This window comes from Panthera pardus, unplaced genomic scaffold (genome assembly GCF_024362965.1).
Source record: "Panthera pardus isolate Hobbes unplaced genomic scaffold, ASM2436296v1 HiC_scaffold_6, whole genome shotgun sequence".
Classification (NCBI taxonomy): Eukaryota; Metazoa; Chordata; class Mammalia; order Carnivora; family Felidae; genus Panthera; species Panthera pardus.
The window spans coordinates 135,977,105-135,996,499 of NW_026526991.1; the positions used below are offsets into that span (position 1 = coordinate 135,977,105).

General features: G+C 46.1%; 1 protein-coding gene across 7 annotated transcripts in view; it reads right to left on the reverse strand.

The window, feature by feature from the left end:
* FBH1 (F-box DNA helicase 1) overlaps window positions 1–19,395 on the reverse strand; it is a 183,398-nt gene that overhangs the window by 160,345 nt on the left and 3,658 nt on the right. For 3 of the 7 annotated variants that reach the window (XR_002083248.2, XM_019460864.2, XM_019460863.2), the window contains exons 1-6: window positions 15,043–15,060; window positions 8,595–8,750; window positions 5,836–6,437; window positions 3,150–3,280; window positions 2,909–3,044; window positions 1,443–1,633 (exon numbers count right to left, since the gene is read on the reverse strand). Coding sequence is in view for 6 of the 7 variants with exons in the window: in XM_019460864.2 (XP_019316409.2) it covers window positions 1,443–1,633; window positions 2,909–3,044; window positions 3,150–3,280; window positions 5,836–6,372 (995 nt within the window). In the remaining variant the exon portion in view is untranslated. Of the gene's footprint in view, window positions 1–1,442; window positions 1,634–2,908; window positions 3,045–3,149; window positions 3,281–5,835; window positions 6,438–8,594; window positions 8,751–15,042; window positions 15,061–19,395 lie in introns of those variants that run through there. The other 4 variants (XM_019460865.2, XM_019460868.2, XM_019460867.2 and 1 more) reach the window with 2 other exon arrangements.

The window sequence follows — 19,395 nt, forward strand, 5'->3', positions numbered from 1 at the left end:
CCTGGGTGGCTCATTCAGTTAGGCGTCTGACTTCAGCTCAGGTCATGATCTCACGGTTCGTGAGTTTTGAGCCCTGGGCCGGGCTCTGTGCTGGCAGCTCAGAGCCTGGATCCTGCTTCGGATTCTGCGTCTCCCTCTTTCTCTGCCCTTCCCCCATTCACACTCTCTCTCAAAAATGAATAAACGTTAAATTAAAAAAAAAAATTATTAAACTCCTTGTCCCATGGTGTGGGATACAACGTAAATTATGTTCAATGATGAAACTTAACTCAGAAACACAGCGTATACTCCGACATTTCTGGAGAATGAATGCTCCATCCGACGGGGCCACAGCTCACAGGGTACCACCAGCCACGCCCATGGACTCCAGAGGAAGGAAATCCTCTCTGCACCTTCCACTTTCCCGGGACAGGTGCATCATCACACCGCCTGTCTCTGGGTCGGTGATCAGGGCCCTCTGACCACTGCCCTTCACAGCTTGGGTTTCATCCTGACTTCTCACCATGGCCCACATCAGCTTCCCTCATCTGGCCACTGTCGGCCTCACATAACCATGTACTGGTGTCCTTATTACAGTCGTCCACACTAGACTGCGTCTGTTCCTTGTAGACACTAACTTCGTTCCCGTCTTTGGGCCCTGAAATGATCTACTCCTGCTAAAACATTCTCCCCTCAAATCTTAATTCAAATGGCCCAGCCCCACCTTGGCCTTCAGGTTTCCATTCAAATGTTACTTCCTCAGAGAAGCTTTTCCTCACCCCATGTAACGCAGTGTTCCCCGCCTCCTTTGCCCGCCCCCCCAGGTCTTTTTCTTTGTACCGCTTCCCGCTCACTAAAATGTCCCTGTTGAACGCATCTACTTACGGTATCTGGCTCCCCTCCCTAGAACACACAGTCCACGGAGGCAATGATATTGGCTGACTCATTCCCAGTGGCATCCCGGAGGCCTGAAAAACTAGCTGACATGCAGCAGGTGCTTAAAGTTTGCTGCGTCTCTCCAACCTGGCCTGTGTGCACCTGCCGGCAAGCAAAAGCAGGACGGTCGCTCGGGATCAACAACCCACGCACTAGAGGTGATCAGGCAGGCAAGACTCGGCCACGATTCTTACGTCCTGCCCCAATAGACAAACGGAGGAACCAAATCCTAATGCTTTCCTAGGAAAATCTGGCCACTCATGAACGAAGAATTCTTTTAGTGAGGGAACTTTCACCAGAGGCTTCTGGAGCCCTGACCGTCCACTTGCCTCAGTGCCATGTCCCACTCGAACAGCGCTTCCCATCGCAGAGCACCCTTCCCTGCCTCGCCATGCGGGACTCCCACACTCCCCTCCTTTCACGGCTACAGAAGCGGGAGCGGGAAGGTGTGCTCTTGGGCTGGAACCCGCAGCGAGCATGGGACCTCTCCCCGCGCCCCGGCCTCAGCTCTGCCTCCCATCGTTTACCGGTTGCTGATGTTGATCCCCTTCTCCCTCATGGCATAGAGAAGCACGGCGATACAGTACAGGGTCTCCGTGATGTCTGGCATGGTCACGGTGGAGCCGGGCCGCCTGAGGCAGAAGAGCAGCTGCTGGATGTCATTCACACTGCTAGAGAGGAGCACGATGGCCGCCACCAGAGCCCACACGTTGACACCCTGCGAGGGGAGGGGAGAAAAGACCCAGAACACAATTACTAAAACCACGGCACACAACCAGTGAGAAAAGCCGAGCCTGGGGTTTGGCTGCCATCTCGAATGGCCCGAACTGAGTGCAGGCTTCCCACACGGCATTTGGGGAACCATGGGAACCTTTTCTTTCACCCTAGACTCCTTTCTTCTCACCACTTTTGGATCTGAGTTCTTAAGTTTTCTCCAGTTAGTAAACATTACTAAAGGACCTAACGTAGGACCTTGCATACTTGCATAGAGAGGACGCTCTCACCTCCCCACCATTCCTGGCCCAGCCAGTACAAGCTCTCAGGTCCACAGAGACTCAACAGGGTCCAAGCAAGCACACATGACATGGGTACCCGCTTGGGAGGCACCACGGAGCAGAGACACAAAAGGAGACGGCGATCTTTAGGGGAGAAAGTCAAGACTGACAACTCTCTGGCACTAAAACATTACTACTACTTACCTCGTGTTATTCTTTAATAATTATTAAACTTTAAGTTAAATATTAAGTAAATGATTGACAATGAATCATGATGGACACGGCATGCCGTAAGGATCTAAGAAAATGTTCACCAACACGGAAACGATCAACCCTAGACGTGGGTCTTTCTCATTCTTATCTCGCCACACATCTCTTCACTCCAGCCAGCCGGAGAAAGAAATCTCACTCCACCATCACCAGCAATCACTTCAGCAAAGCCAGAAATGCGCACGGCTGGATCTCCACCCATCTGCTGGTTGCAGAATACAGGCTGAGGTTGCACGTAGCTTCCGAGAGAAAATTTAAGAATTCCTGATCTAGATAAGGAGCCACAGGACTGAGTCAGGAAACTGAAGTCTATTTCTAGCTTCCCACTGACTCATGAGTGTCTGTAGTCAGAACCTTAATTTCTCTGGTCCTTTCAAATAACCCAGTTGTTGGCAATGAATGGGCTACCTTGTAAAGAAATCCTTATTAGCCACAGCTTTCAGAGGCCAGATGACCACTTTCTGTTGAAGATTCTTCACCAGGATGGGAAATCAGATAAATGCTCTTAAAATTCCTTCATCATTCCAAAATGACGAATCTATAACAACGTGGTCTGTTATTTCCATAATGGGACCAATGAAAAGACTGAGGTTTCAAAGCAGAGATCAAAGAAAGATTCTGAAAATAAATCTAGAATGATCTTCAGCCAAACCCAATCACCAATACACTTCTTCCAGCGAGAAAAGGCGCTGCGTTCGCCAGCAACTCCCCACAGCCACTTCACTTACCGCAGCAGCCGCGTGGAGATCGGGGAGGTGCTGACGCACGCAGGCCTCTGCCTCAGGGAGCAGGAGGTGATCCCTCAGACTCCACAACGCCCGTCCGGGATCCACGCTTGGGGAGCACTTAGTGGTGGCTGTATAGCTGTACGACATTCACAGCAGAGTCGGTGAGGAAGGTGACCCTCAGCGCTAACGCATGGGAAAGGACTTCAGAGACGGCCTTCTTCCCAGAATACAAGCAACTCACCGGATGAGGTTGAGCACACACAAGTCCGACTCCTTCTCTATACCGGAGTTCAACAGGATGCCATCCACTTTGCTCACAGCTTGCTCTTCATTCATCAGGTATCGGTAATACAGCTTCTTCCAAGGAATGAACTGAATAGTTTAAAAAAATCCAAAATAACACGCAGGCAATGGCTACAAGACAGCAGATGAAGCCACACACATATAAACAACCTTCTAACACTTGAAAAGCACTTAGAGGGGCGCCTGGGTGGCGCAGTCGGTTAAGCGTCCGACTTCAGCCAGGTCACGACCTCGCGGTCCGTGAGTTCGAGCCCCGCGTCAGGCTCTGGGCTGATGGCTCGGAGCCTGGAGCCTGTTTCCGATTCTGTGTCTCCCTCTCTCTCTGCCCCTCCCCCGTTCATGCTCTGTCTCTCTCTGTCCCAAAAATAAATAAAAAAAAAAAAAAAAAGAAAAGCACTTAGAGCTCACAATTCAAAAGCTGGGCAGGTAGGGTCGAAACATTATGCACGTTTTGGTTGGAAACCAGGAGAACTGGGCCCTGGTTTCAGTTCCAACACCAACTTGATAATAGAATCCAGGGAAAGCTGATGCTTCAATTTCCCTTATCAGGACACTAGTACCTCTGAGTTTTAGAGAAGACCAAATAATATGAGAACCATGGCTGTACTAGTATCAGACAAAAATAGAGTCTACGTCAAACACTACTCTGAGAGAAAGAAGGGGATTACATTAAGATAAAAGGGCCAATTCACCAGGAAGATAAAACAATCATAAATATATATGTGCCAAATATCAGAGCTCCTAAATATAGGAAACATAGACAGCAACATAATAGTCATAGAGATTTCAATACCCCACTCTGCAAAAGGAACAGAACAATCTCAGAGCTTGGAGCCTACTTCGGATTCTGTGTCTCCCTCTCTCTCTGCCCCTCCCCTGCTTGAGCTCTTTCTCTCTCTCAAAAATAAAGAAACATTAAGAAATAAAATAAATGCCTTTAAAAAAAGAGAGAGAGATTCCAATAGCTGAATCAGAAATGAGGGAGGGGACATTACAAGTGACATCACAGACATCAAAGGGCACGAACAATTGCACATCGATGAATTGGACAATCAAGAAGAAATGACAACCTAGCAAGGCTGACTCATGAAGACACAGAAAATCTCCATAGACTAATAATAAGTGACTGAGTCAGTCACCAAAGACCCCCAACAAATAAAAGCCCAGGACCAGATGGCTTTGCTGGAGAATTCTCCTGAGCATTAATTCTTTTAGAAGAATTAGTATCCTTTCTTCTCAAACACTCCAAAAAAACTGAAGAGGAGGGAGGACTTCCAAACGTATTCTATCAGGCCGCCATCACCTTATAGGAAAGCCAGAGAAAGTGTGAGCCACAAAAATGAAAGCTGTTACAGAAAACTGGAAATAAACACATCATGTCATTGTTAGCAATGATAAAAACAGCACCAGTCTGATATTTCATGAGGTGAGTGTAAGCCAGGATATCTTTCCCCAAATCTTCCCGAGCAGAATGGACAAAGCCCTCGCTTATCCCCATCTGTGACTCTTCAGTTTGCGCTGGAGACATCTCAATTTAGTGGGTAGAAATACTAGGTCATAAAACAGAGTTCCCATCTAAAGGTGGAAAGACCAAAAACAAGGGGGGGGGGGGGGGGCAGAAAGACAGTTCTCAGAAAGGAGACAAGACCTCAAGCAAAGAATGAAGCAAGGGCGACATGAAATTTCCACCCAGATCTTGCATGCTTAGAAGGAAAACGTACTAAGTCTGGATACGTGCATCTCTCACTAAATGCCTAAATTTCCAAACTTCGCTACATTTGAAGGCAGAGTTCATCTTCATTTCTGTGGTTTATCCGCACTGGCTAGTCTAAGGGACATATAAGCCAAGCAAAACATACTCCCAGCCCTCAGGTTTGCCCTTGAACCTGCACCTGGGACGGAAGAAGGGTACCTAAAGCCCAAGCAGAAGGGCAGGACGAAGTGAGCAGCAGGAAGTCTCTTCTGAGAGCACGGGCTGCCCGCTGTATCAGCCTCAAAAGGGACACTGGGGTGATTCCGCGCAAGACTCATTTATGAATCACCTACCGTGTGTAAAATACCATGGGCACGGTACAGAATGCAAAAACAAACAGGACCAGAGCCTCCCATCCATGAGCCAACAATGCAAACGGAAGAGGAAGGTTTTCTAAAACATAATACAGATGAGATAAGCCTCAGACAGAGGGAGAGACTGCTACAGAAACACAAGGAAGAGAAAGTACGAGATTTCCATTTCACTTTCCAAGGAGTGAAGCCTCGAAGACGTCAGACCTCGAAGGCGTAAGACGCGAACAAAGACAGGAGGGGCCCTTTCCACGGGGTGGGGGTGGGGAAGCGGCTGGACCACCCAGTAAAGGGTGAGGAATATGCAGTCGACACTCACGATGCAGAAAGCTACTTGGGGAGAGAACACAGGCCTATGTTGAGAACCGAGCAAGGAGGCTGCGAACACATAGGACAAACAAGGAAAGCCTTAAAAGCCCCCCGGGAATCTGGATGTTATTCTGCAGGCAAACAGAAACCACCATTTCTGAGGCGGCACAAAGATCGGAGGTACACATTAGGTGGAACTAATCCGCGTGTTTTCAGAGAAGACCTCAGAGAGCCACGCGTGCTATACGTACCAGCGGATCGCTGATGATCTCCCTCCAGAAGTGGCACACTAAGCTCACGTTCCAGTAGAGATCTTCCACAGGGAGGAAAGCAAAGATGTGCCTCAGGACCTCACTGGGCAGGCTGCCCATGTGGCTCTGGGGTTCCTGGCAAGGCAAGGTCCCCAGGAGCCCATAGTAAGAGTCAGGAATGGGGTCAGGACCGACGTCTTCCACTTCCTGGCTGGGTTCTCCAGACTCCGCAGAGGGCCGGGACACAAAGTCCTCTGCTTCCTGCCTGGCTTCCCAGGGTCTTGGGCATGACAGGAGCGAACGATGCCGTGGCGTTTTCTTAGAAGCCCCGTCCCACTGACTGGTCCCTGTTGCCGGATTCCTCTCGTCCTCGAAGGACCGGGACCGCTTCCTCGCAGGCGGCGCGGACCCTGACGAGCCCAGTCTGGCTTCTCCATCACCTTCTCGAGGCAGGGCACAGTTGCTCTCCGCGGCAAAGATCATTTCCCCCTCCGAGTCCTTAGAGGTGTCCTGGCCCACAGAATTGCTTTTGGCCATGTCATTGGTGCGCCGCTGCTGGCCAGCTAGGAGGAATTCAGTGCCGTACCTTCGACATCCTTGACCTGTATGGAAACCCAAACAGGATGAACAAGAAATGGACAGTGACCGCCGACCCACTGTGGACCCAAACGAGACCGGCTACTTTTTAATTAACGTGTATTAACACAGAGAAGAGAGGAGGATAGATTTAGGTCGAGTGATTACATACATGGCTTAATTGAAAAAATATTTCCATGTGGCTCTATCATATAGTCAGACACGTACACAGAAAGAGACAAAGGCCAGTCTCTGGCTGGTCTGAGGACCACATTCCACCTCGCAGTATGTACAAACTGAACACCTGAATGGACAGACAAAAAGTCAACAGCTGCTCACGTGGACACACCCACTAACAAAAACTCACTTCTCCTGGCTCGCTCTTACAACAGAAAATCTAAGTTTGCATGAGTAGAAAAGGCTTCATGTTATTAGGAGTCAGGAAAACCTACTCTTTTGACTCAGTTAAAATCCCTTTATGTTTTTTTCTTCCTGTGAAGCGAACATATTAATTTATCTTAAAATAAAAAGAAGGGAGTCAATATCCTTTTCATATTATCAGAGCGGTACCTAACCTAGTCCATGCATTTATTCGATAAGTATGTATGCAGCACCTGTGATTCTGAGACAAATAGAAAGTGACACATGAAGATTAAAAAAAAAAAAAAAAAAAAAGGAAAGAAAGGGGTGCATGGGTGGCTCAGTCGGTTGGGTATCTGACTTCGGCTTGGGTCATGATCTCATGGTTTGTGAGTTCGAGCCCCATGTCAGGCTCTGTGCTGGCAACTCAGAGCCTGGAGTCTGCTTGGGATTCTGTGTCTCTGACTCTCTCTGCCCCTCCCCGACTCACACTGTCTCTCTCTCTCAAAAAATAAATAAACATTAAAAAAAAAAAAGTGAACCATGGAATATACAGTCCCTGACCTCCCAGATTTTTAGGCACTTAAGGGAGTCCAAATGGTGATTTCACACATCACCGATGTATTTTAAACCCTCAGCAATATATACAACAAAATACAGGATTCCTTCCTGAAATGGCTGTAGCCAGAATTCTTACTTTGGAAAATAAGAGAGTGGAACAAAACTCGATTTAGCCTTAACAGAATTTATAGAATTTAATATTTTCTACGTTAGGTGAAAAAAAAGTATAACTGATTCTGGGGCAATCTGATAGAAACCCAGAGTTTAAAGTCGATAGGTCTGGGTTAAATCCCGGTATTTTCCAATTGTGGGATTCAATCACACCAATATCTGGAGAGACTGCCACATGCTGAGTGCTAAAACTCTGCACGGAAACATAGACATGATAATGAAGTCTTTGTCAGCGAAGAACTCACAACACAGAGAAGCTGACTGAATATACACAAAACAAACAAAAGATCACCACTGGGTTTAAACTGCCTCATTAGTTGGTTACGGCAGTTCCAAAAGTGATAAACAACATCAGACAATATTTAAAGATGACTAGGTAAGATCTGAGTTGGATTCTGAAGTTAAATACATCAAAGGGAAATAATGCAATCAGGATTACACTAACAGGTATTAGTAACAAAAGTAGGGTTTCGTGTGGCATAGAGAGGGGTAATGAGAAAACCAAACTACCAGAAGTAGAACTTGCATGTAGTTAATAAGTATTGGGTGATGGCCAAGTCTGAGCCTGCGTCCAGGATGATAACAGGGGAACATTTCGCTGCAGTGGCATGACAGAAAATGGTACTCAAGAATATTAACTTGACGATGTATTTTCCAGTTGATTTGGAATAAAACCTAACGGCATGGAGACAGGTTACTGCAGCAACCCGGGGACAAGGGGACAAAGGGTACAGCCTACCATGAAAGCACTAGGTGAGGGGACCTTCTGGAGAATACTAATGGCCCCAGCAGACTTACTGACGGACTACTGAAAGTCAGGAAATCGCAGTGGTTTGACGCTGATGCACGTCTTCTGCCACGCTGTGATTAAGCAAGCTAACGGAATTCATTCAGCCACGTTTTCCTGGGGCTTTTACCAACCATATATAGTGGATGGAGTTTTCACGGAAACTCACAAATAATGAAAAACGTGTCAAACTATTGCAACGGGACTACAAAATAACAGCAGGGATATTTACAAACACCAGGAGATACTCAAAGGCCACACACGCTACAGATTCTGAAATGGGAGGTATTTTGGGAAGACATACCCCTAGTCCCTCTTTTTGTTCTGGGTCTAGGATAGAGACCGTGGTTCGGGTCTCTGTTGGTCCATCTTTGACCGAAGGGCTGGGTCACAGCCAAGTGACTCCGAGCCAAATGTTGGCAGTCGATGGCTGTAAGATGCTTCCGTTTAAACCGTCTCACTGTTTTGTACCAACAGGCAGAAAAAATGGGACACTCGTTAGTTATCACCAACTCTACAAGCTAGCCAGCAAATTATACTTAACTTCCAGAACCACAGTCACTGTGGACCACCCCAGCCAGCCCTCTCCTTCGTCCCTATATTCCCATCAACTTTCAGTCATTTTACAGTTTTCTTAGCATTTCTTCCTTAGAATGTAAGGAAGAACCCGAAAATAAGATCCTAAAATGATTCTTTTTATTTATTATACCTTCTGAAAGCCCTGCTCATGAACTGTTTATTCAAAAGGAATTTACCACTAATGGATAAATTGAGATCTGGCATCTTTTCCTTGACTTCAGCCAGGCCATTGACGTTCCCATAATAACCATAAATATTTCAGAGTTGGCTACACCTTTGCAAAAATAAACTCATTTGTCATCCCCTGTGCATACTAGCTTCTCTGAGTCCCAGAAGCAGAACACAGTGACTAATGAAACAGTCACTGTAAATTCCTTGAGGGGACCACGATGTATGCCTCTCCGCCCCCAGAGCATGTCAGTATTGGCGTTGATGTAGAAGACAGGAGCAAAGCCCCCAAGTAGAAGAGAATCGGATACACTCTGGAGGATCTGCAGAGGAGGAAATTTCATACCCTCCCTTAGCAACGCATCACAGCACCAACTGTGTCTCAGGGGTATTGACATTAGTAGCTTTACATTAATCGTTTCCCATCAAGATATTATTTTCATGTTTAGCCAAGACTTCATGCTTCTGTATCTGTTAACACATAGAAGATCTAACTACCTCCTTATGGCATTAGATAGAATAGTTAGACTACTGTTCAGCATTTTGATTAGTTACATTTGAAAAGAAAGAAAAAGGGGAGAGAAAAGACAGGAATAGACAGGACAGAATTAAAGTTGTCCTTTCCAGAAGATGGTCAAGAAAGAAGAAAAGCGGTTTTCACAGGTCCTAAAAATACTCATGTAAATCATAGTGTCAAATGCCAGAAGCTCACTCAACGTTTAAGCATGAAAATGTCTAAAACCAAGTCACTGAGGAGTGTAACTATAGCACAATTTGTTTGTTTTTTTTATCATTAATCCCCCTTGGCCCTTAACTTCTTCAGAAATGATCCTTCCAAATTTCAGTTCATTCTTTGAAGGCTTAACAGAAGTTTAAAAAAAAAAAAAAAAAAAAAAAAAATCTTGGGCAATCCCTATCAAAATGACACCAGCATTCTTCACAGAGCTTCACAATCCTAACATTTGTATGGAACCAGAAAAGACTCTGAATAGCCAAAGCAATCCTGAAAAAGAAAACCAAAGCTGGAGACATCACAATCCCGGACTTCAAGCTGTAACCATCAAGACAGTATGGTACTGGCACAAAACAGCCACATAGGTCTGTTTTCAACAGAATACAGAACCCAGAAATGGACCCACAAACGTATGGCCAACTAATCTTTGACAAAGCAGGAAAGAGTATCCAATGGAATAAAGACGGTCTCTTCAGCAAATGGTGCTGGGAAGACTGGACAGCGACAAGCAGAAAAATGAAGCTGGACCACTTTCTTACACCATACACAAAAATAAACTCAAAATGGATGAAATACCTCAATGTAAGACAGGAAGCTATCAAAATCCTAGAGGAAAAGGCAGGCAAAAACCTCTCTGATCTTGGCGGCAGCAACTTCTTACTAACAGGTCTCCAGAGGCAAGGGAAACAAAAGCAAAAATGAACTATTGGGACCTCATCAAAATAAAAAGGTTCTGCATCGCGAAGGATACAATCAGCAAAACTAAAAGGCAACTGATGGAATGGGAGAAGATATTTGCAAATGGAATATCAGATAAAGGGTTAGTATCCAAAAATCTACAAAGACCTTATCAAACCCAACTCCCAAAAAAAGAAGAAATGGGCAAAAGACCTGAATAGACACTTTTCCGAAGAAGACATCCAGATGGCCAACAGACACATGAAAAAATGTTCAACGTCACTCATCATCAGGGAAACACAAATCAAAACCACAATGCGATACCACCTTACTCCAGTCAGAATGGCTAAAATTAACAACTCGGGCAACAACAGATGTTGGCGAAGATGCGGAGAAAGAGGATCTCTTTTGCACTGCTGGTGGGAACGCAAGTTGGAGCAGCCACTCTGGAAAACAGTATGGAGGTTCCTCAAAAAATTAAAAATAGAACTACCCTATGACCCAGCAACTACACTACTAGGTATTTATCCAAGGGATACAGGTGTGCTGTTTAGAAGGGGCACATGCACCCCAATGTTTATAGCAGCGCTATCAACAATAGGCAAATTATGGAAAGAGCCCAAATGTCCATCGACAGATGAATGAATAAAGAAGACGTGGTATATATATATACAACGGAGTATTACTCGGCAATCAAAAAGAATGAAATCTTGCCATTTGCAACTATGTGGATGGAACTAGAGGGTATTATGCTAAGCAAGATAAGTCAGAGAAGACAGATATAGGACTTCACTCCTATGAGGAACTTAAGGTACAAAATAGATAAACATAAGGGAAGGGAAGCAAAAACAATACAAAAACAGGGAGGGGAACAAAACATAAGAGACTCTTAAATACAGAGAACAGAGGGTTGCTGGAGGGGTTGTGGGGGAGGGGATGGGCTAAATGAGTAAGAGGCATTAAGGAATCTACTCCTGAGATCACTGTTGCACTATATGCTACTTAACTTGGATGTAAACTTAAAAATAATTTTTTTTTTTAATCTTGGGGCACCTGGGTGGCTCAGTTGGTTAAGTGTTCGACTTTGACTCAGATCATGATCTCATGGTTCGTGAGTTCAAGCCCCATGTTGGGCTCTGTGCTGACAGCTCAGAGCCTGGAGCCTGCTTCGGATTCTGTGTCTCCCTCTTTCTCTCTGCCCCCTCCCCCACTCACTCTGTCTCTCAAAAATAAATAAAAATGGACGCCTGGGTGACTCAGTCAGTTGAGCATCTGACTTCGGCTCAGGTCATGACCTCGCAGTTCATGAGTTCGAGCCCCGCATCGGGCTCTGTGCTGACAGCTCAGAGCCTGGAGCCTGCTTCCGATTCTGTGTCTCCCTCTCTCACTACCCCTCCCCCACTCTCACTCTCTTTCAAAAATAAACAAACATTAAAATAAATAAGCAAATAAATAAAAACATTTAAAAAAATAGCCTCATTCACGCTTAGAGGCAAAAAATGAATGTAAGCTGTGTCTATATTAAAAAAATAAAATGTACTTGAAATTTTGTACATTGAAAAAAATAAACTTAAAGTCTGATTATTCTCTTTCTGTATGTAAGCAGGACTTTACCACCTCTGCTCCAAACCCTTCATATAACAAAAGTCAACAACCTAATCATTTTGCCTGAATGGGGACCTGTGGTCTGACTGGCAAAGGAAGGTAAAGAAGGAAAAGAAGGTAAATGGTAAAAAACAGTAAAGGTGAAAGAAGGTAAAGCTACAGTGCGCTTTCCAGAATACTGACAAATCCTGGCCCCCAATTTGGGTGCTCCGTGTACACCAGGTTCAGCTGCACAATTCCAACCAATAAGCCCACTAACACTGCCCACCCCAAATGTATGACTGAGTTTGCTTTTTTAGCAATTCAAATATCCCCAATTGTTTCAGAGCCGGCAAACAGAATGTCTAGAACTAGAACAGGAGATAGGTGCAAAAAGTTACTAATAGAGAGTATCTTATTTAAAGAAGGTGAAGGTCTACTGCCAAAGTGGCCTGGAGAGAGGGGGAAAGCTGTCACAGGTAAAGTCACAAAAGAATAAAAGGGACATCAAACCACTCGTATCCATACGACTCAGGGCCTTGGGGCCAGCTCAGACGTGCTCAGCTAACCGGTACGAGTCAGGTAAAGGAAGACGTCCAAAAGGCAAGAGACACAGAACCAGTTCGAACACCGGGGTCAATCAAGGGCTTAGATGCCCACCCAAGTCTACAGTATACCCCTAAATTCAGCTTTCAGAAACTTTTTAAAAACTTTTTTTCAATGTTTACTTATTTTTGAGAGAGAGAGAGACAGAGCATGAGTGGGGGAGGGGCAGATAGAGAGGGAGACACAGAACCCAAAGCAGGCTCCAGGCTCGGAGCTGTCAGCACAAAGCCCGACGCGGGGCTCAAACTCATGAGCCTCAAGATCATGACCTCAGCCGAAGTCGGACACTTAACCAACTGAGAAACCCAAGCGCCCCTGGAAACTGTTAAACCAGACAGTAGCTGACAGCAGGTGTGTATAGACGAGGTACTAATACAGACGCCACTCACCCTGGAACTTTTTCTGTAAAAGTACCTGAGAATGGCTTCATCCCAGCCTTCCCCAGCTGACTAACTATAACAACGATGCCATAATGAGAACACAGAGGCACTGATAATGACCATCAACCAGGTAGTAATGCCTTAAACACATGCCCAGGAGTCAGACCGACAAGAAGTGTGCTCCAAGCAGGTAAGGAACTAAGTCTTTCCCGCTACTGTACCCTCTGCACACAGCACCTGTTCAACAGCCACTGAGGGTGAAGGAGGAGGAGAGAGCAGGGGAGCGGTTAGGTTGGGGGGCACAGGACCCCAAGCTCCAAGATCACTAGGAATTGGCCACAGAACTGCCTGCATGTGGAACTCAGCAAGGGCAGACCACACAGGGGGGCCTCCTAAAGGCACTGCCCCAGACAGACAAGAGAACATCAGGAATACCCAAAAGGAACTGCTTGTGGAAAAGCAGGCAATATGGACAAGGTAGGTATTTATTTTGTAAAAATACGCCAGAATCTTAAATGTTTGTGGAGAGAATAAAATGTCTGCAGAAACCTTACAAATGCACAAGAGCAGAGGAAAGACGTTAACAGGTATGAGGGGAACACGGTGCCCTGCTTCCGGAGGGTTCTGGTATATTCCCGTGTATTCTGGCGTGAAGCCATCATGGAGGAAGCTACAGTTAAGAGCGGCGGTAGGAGCAGGGCGCCTAGGCCAAGAGATCTGGCTTCTGGACATCGCCCATCTGAGATGGCGTCCCGAGCCCGTGACTGCCTACCTGGGAGCCAGAGCGGACACTCTGACTGGACTGACACATCACAAATTACTTGTCGGACTTCAGCGAGAAGTCAGAAAAACTAGCCTGTTATTTTCTCTGGCCCTCAGACCTCGGAGACATGATGCGCCTTGACCCACTGCACTGAGAGCCAGCAGCCCCGTGTCCGGCTACCCTGGAGTCAAATCCTTGAACTAAAGGGCTGTGTGGCACCTTCTCAGATCCGGAATCGGAAGACCCCCTCCGCCTGGGAGGGGCAGTAACCACCGAAAGCCTTGACTCCCTTATCCTTAAAAACGGCAATACGATAGCCTGCCACGCTGAATGCACAGGATGGCTGAGGCCCAAATGAGACAACGTACAGGAAAACACTTCATGACGTCCCATCGAGGCTGACATGTGAGGATGAGAGTCCACCCCACCAGGGCGTCTCCTGAAAGGCCCAGGATCCACTGTAACAGCAGGAGGGTTCTTGTGAGAGGGTAAAAAAAAATACCAGAGCAAAATTCTAATCACCTCTCCATTCTCATTAACAAGCCAGCGGTTCAAATATAACTTTTTGAAACAGATGCTCAAATGCTGCCTCCTCCTCCTGAATCACCCGAACCTCGCGGCATGCCTCCCTCCTCTGACCGGCAAGCGCGCGATGCTCCCCTTATTGTTCGAAGCTGCTGGAGAGTCTCTAAGGAGCACAGGTGGAGAGTGCTCTGTGACAAGCTCGCAAGGTTAGGCCCGTGCCATAGGGGTCCCCTGCGTACCACAGCAGGCGTCTGCGCCCCTCTTGGGACCCTGGCACAGTGACTAACAGACGTATCATCTCCCTCGTGCCAGGACAGGGAAAGACTGAGAACGTACGAAAGCCGTTTTGTCACACAGAACTCTGCCTGTTCCTACACTGCTTTTTCTGTCATGGCTTTCGTACAGCCTGACATGTGTCCCCAACCCCCACTCTCATGGCCCCCCTTTCGAGCACCCACAGCTCAGACCGCGAACACCTCAGGTTCCCACTCTCTGCTGTCTGACTTCAAAGCGGTGATTACCGGGAGGAATTATGACCTTCACCCATCATCCAATCTCTGCACAGATGCCATTCTGTCCTGTGCCAGGCCCGCTGACAGAGGCTGGACCCTCGCCAGCCTCCCTAGAACTAGTTATTCTCAACCTCTCCTAGACTAGCAGCCCCTCTACGGCTGAGAACCCACTGTATCACCTTATCCCTCAAAGTTCTGAGGACAACTCCTTGCAAGTAACAGACCTTCCAATACTCGATGAATGAGAAACACGTGGCTGTGGTTCCTCAATCCTGTTTTCATCCGTCGGCTTCACTCCAGGATCTCTGCTGCACGACAAGTCACAGAAAGCGGGGTGCTTTTGGTTTTGTGGCAAAGACAGTGGTTTCTCTTCTTCCTCAGTACACAGCTCGTCTAACACTCCTCTGTCTCGACCACGGCTGGGATGTCACCCTGACTGAGCTGAAGCCAATGGCACGTGAATAAATGGGATGGGTGCCGGGGCTCCTGGCTGGCTCCGTAGGTTAAGCATCCGACTCTTGATCTTGGCTCAGGTTGTGATCTCGCTGTCTGTGAGTCCGAGCCCCGCGTCGGGCTCTGTGCTCCTGGCACGGAGCCTGCTTGGGATTCTGTCTACCCCTTCCTCTGCCCCAACTCGTGCTTGCTGTCTCATTCTCTCTCAAAATAAAAATTTTTTAATTAAAATTAAAAAAAAAAAAAAAGGGGGGGGGGGACGGGTTCCTCTTCCAGGTCAGGACCACAAGACCTCTCAGGCTTACTCCTCCATTCTGTGCCCCTCTTCCAGTTAATGGAGAACTGGACTCCCTAGGGCATCCTTAGAAGCCCCAAGTTCAAAATGGAAGCATTTCCAGCAGCCTCGGTCCTTGGATGACTGCTTTAAAGAGTGCCACCCCATCTACCACTCTCCGATACTTACACACACACACACAACGTGGAACCACCTCAGACTGTTAGAAGATGGAGAAATGAACTCTGATTGTCCTTACATGTTTGGACCTGTCACTGCAGCCAAACCTACTTTAACCGGTCGAGGATCATCGAAATTAACATGAAGTACTTTCTTTCTTCTTCTACATTACTAACCAGAAATGATAACAGAAAGTCCTCTAAAACTTGCAGGTTACAGACCTCAATGGACAAGATGAAGATACTAAGTGCCTCCAATTTCTGGAGGAAAAGATTGCGAAATAACCGCTTAAAAAAATAAACAAATCTAGGTAACTCTCTAGTACAAGGTACCTGATCGGAGAGAGTGCTCAGAACAAGAGCCACAGAGGGCAGTCCTGCTACTAACTCACTGCGTCCCCGAACCTCGAACCTCGTGTTGGCTCCCCATGAGCCTCCGCTTTTCTCGGAGGGGCTCTGTGAGGACGGACAGGTGGGCACTTTCCCTCTCGCGCTTCTGATGGAGGCAGCGGGGGTGTGCTGCGGTGCGAGGACAGGGGTTCACAGCTCAAACTGCAACTAAGGGCCCAATTTAAACACAGTTAACGGAGTTACCTCCCCAACTTGAGCACTGCAGAAAGTGTTCATTCGAGCCAGCAAGCACCCCGCAGTGATAAAACCACCCCCTCACATCTCTGAGATACTGGTAACAATTATTCACGTAACTACGTACTTCTTACGTCTCATAGGCAAATTGTACCACTCTTGCCATTATTTTATCGTTATTATATTATCGCCAACTGTACGTTAACAGGTCCTCCCTGCTGGACTGAAAGGTCTGTATTCTAGGGGGAAGGGGGAGGGGGGAGGAGGGAGGAAGGAGGGACTCACTCAGCCCTGCACCCAGCACATATTGTTCCATGAGTGACTGCGATTAAACTAACAAATGCACAACCACTGCGTTGTTTCCCTCAATAAAAGTTTGGTTCTTCCTTGGCTCCGAAACCCTCCCCTACACCTCACAGCTTCTAAGTGCTTCGTAGCTGCTGAAGTTCCTTCACATATGCCCACTGGAACTTCACGCAATGCTACGACGGGGCCACGATTTCACGGGGGGCTCAGACAAGGCTTGCTTCAAGTCACAATGCGGCTTGCAGGTGACGGCACGTAGTTCTTCTGACTCCCTAAGGGGCAGTGTTCTTTCTACTGTCACAGTCTGCCTTCCATAATCAGAAAGGTTTAAAGCAGCTTCTAAAAAAAAAAAGCAGCTTCAGGTTCAATTTCTGGATCACTTTTTTTTTTTACTCACTGAAATGTCATAACCAGAGATTTAATAACAAGCAAGTATTTAGCAAATGTTAGCTGAAAGGAAAATATCACTAAATACGGTAAGCTCAAAATGGAAAAACTTCAAAACAGTTTGTCCCCATTAGCACTACTACAAGAAACAAACACTGAAAGAAAACACTCCGGGTCTAGCTCCTATGACACAGGTCCCTCCCACCGCCATATCCTGCTTCTCCCTAAACCCCAAAGGCCTAGGCCCCCAGGCTTCATCTTCCTCAGATCCTCTCACGCCCCACAAACACCTGCTCCCCACGGAGAGACAGCACTCACTTGTTACAGTGCACAAGGACGGAGATGCAGGTTTCTCACAAGGATACGAAGGAACGGTGAAAGAAAAGGAAAAATAAGACAATGATGGCTATTTACAGACCAGAATACATTTTCATATATTTGAGACGCTTGTTCTATTGTCCATTCATTCCACGACCACTTTTAAGTATTCAAGTACCTACCATGACCCAGATTCATTATAAACACCGTGAGGGCTTCCTCTCTGAGTATCTCTAATGTCAAATGCTATTTTAAACAGTGAGCACACAACACAGGAAAGATTTTGCCTGCCCATAAGGCAGCCCACAAAACAAACACAAGGTACCATACATAAGGCAATATAAATGCTGCACAAGTGCACGCACGAAGGGCTGTGGTAGTAAAGGGGACAGAGTAACAACGTTGAAAAGGGCTTTATGGGCCCGCCCCCAGAAAAGAACATTCTTCTTTGTTCTCTGGGAGCTTGCGTGTCCTGAACTGGAACTCTCTACAACTCCCGAAATAACCCATATTTGTTAGTGAAATAAGTGACAGTTTAACTTTTAAGATTAACATTCCTTGGTGAGCAGATATGGGATCTCAAGAAGACCCCCCAATAACTCCAAGGCTAGTGAGCAAACAGGTGCTAGACCCCAAAGAGCCAGTTGAGCTCACTGCTTTCTTGCCGACCCTGGAGTTTGAGGGTAAGTTTTCTCCTGGATTTGGTCTCTGCTTTCTTTGTGTTTGTAGTGATCTCTACAGGCTTCATTTGGGATCTACTTTGGTCTGGGTCTTTCTGAGAGTACTTGTTCAGCTTTTGGTATGCCTCCTCTTTGGAACCAGGCTGTGCCTTTTGGAACTCTGCTGATCTTTGGTGAGACTCCTTTTTGGAACCAGGGTGTTCCTATTGGAACTGTGCCATTTAGGAACTTTGCTTTTTGCTTTAGAGAACACTTCTAAAAAAAAAAAAATGGAATTCTAGTCATCAAAATGCTTTGAAGGGTCCCTTCCTTCTTGAACCCCAGATGGTTTTATGTTTAAAAACTGTGGTCCCTCCTCATGTGCATGTCTAACTAAATGCACCAACTTAATCAAAAGCAATTTAGAACTTTAATGGCCATTATGGGGAACTTCTGATTTCCCCAGTTAGAAAGTCACAGCTAAAAGAAAAACAACAAAAACTGGGGTGCCTATTTCATTGATACCTTGAGGCTTCCAAATGTTTTTTGGAATTCTAATTCTGCTTCTTTGTGAAATACTATTTCTAAGTTAACTGAAACAAACAATTGAAAGGAATCAAAATGGCTTCTGAGGACTATTTTCCCCCTCCCCCTCATTTGTACCCAGACACCTGTGCACAGGGCCTTCCTCCAGTACCATTTTTCTCTATTCCTTTGTGCCAGCCTTTCCTCCTGTATATGTCCCCTCTCTCTTCTAATCCTTTTGCTTAAGTTCCTTTTTCCTTTTAATCCTTTCTTAGTTCTTCCTCTTCTGAATGTATTAAAATCAGCCCCTATAAAGTTAAGTTTTCTGAGGATCTGAATGACCCCCAAGTTTCTTATGAAGACCTGAATTTTAAGCTGTAGTTTCCTAAAGTGACTGAGGACCCCTTTAGGTTTGCTGAAGAATTTAGCATAGTTATTCAAATGTGCAACCTGGTTTCTCAGATTTATATCAGTCCACCTGCCTGTTGGTGAGGGCCAGGCCAAATAATTGGATAAAACTAACTCAATGGGGACATCTTGAAAGGGATGTAGAAAAATAAACCCCTAACTTTTGGCAAAATACTTGGAACTCTCATTGGAAATCTCCACCAAACAATTACAGTAGCTTTTCATAAACCTGTTGATGAGAACAAAATTCAGGTTTGTACACAAAAACCTGGTGAAACTGTTTATGTCTATTACAGTCCACTCCAAAATGTCTGTAAAGGAAGTTTTGGTCTTTGTTTCAATGTTGAATCCACGTGGGTAGCTTTTAATTTTATTAATGCACTGAAAGGGGATCTTTCCCTTTTAGTTAAAAGAAACTTGATGGAATGGGGAACTGTGTCCACTCCAGATTTAGGCAATTTGGCAAACTAGCTTGTTCATATC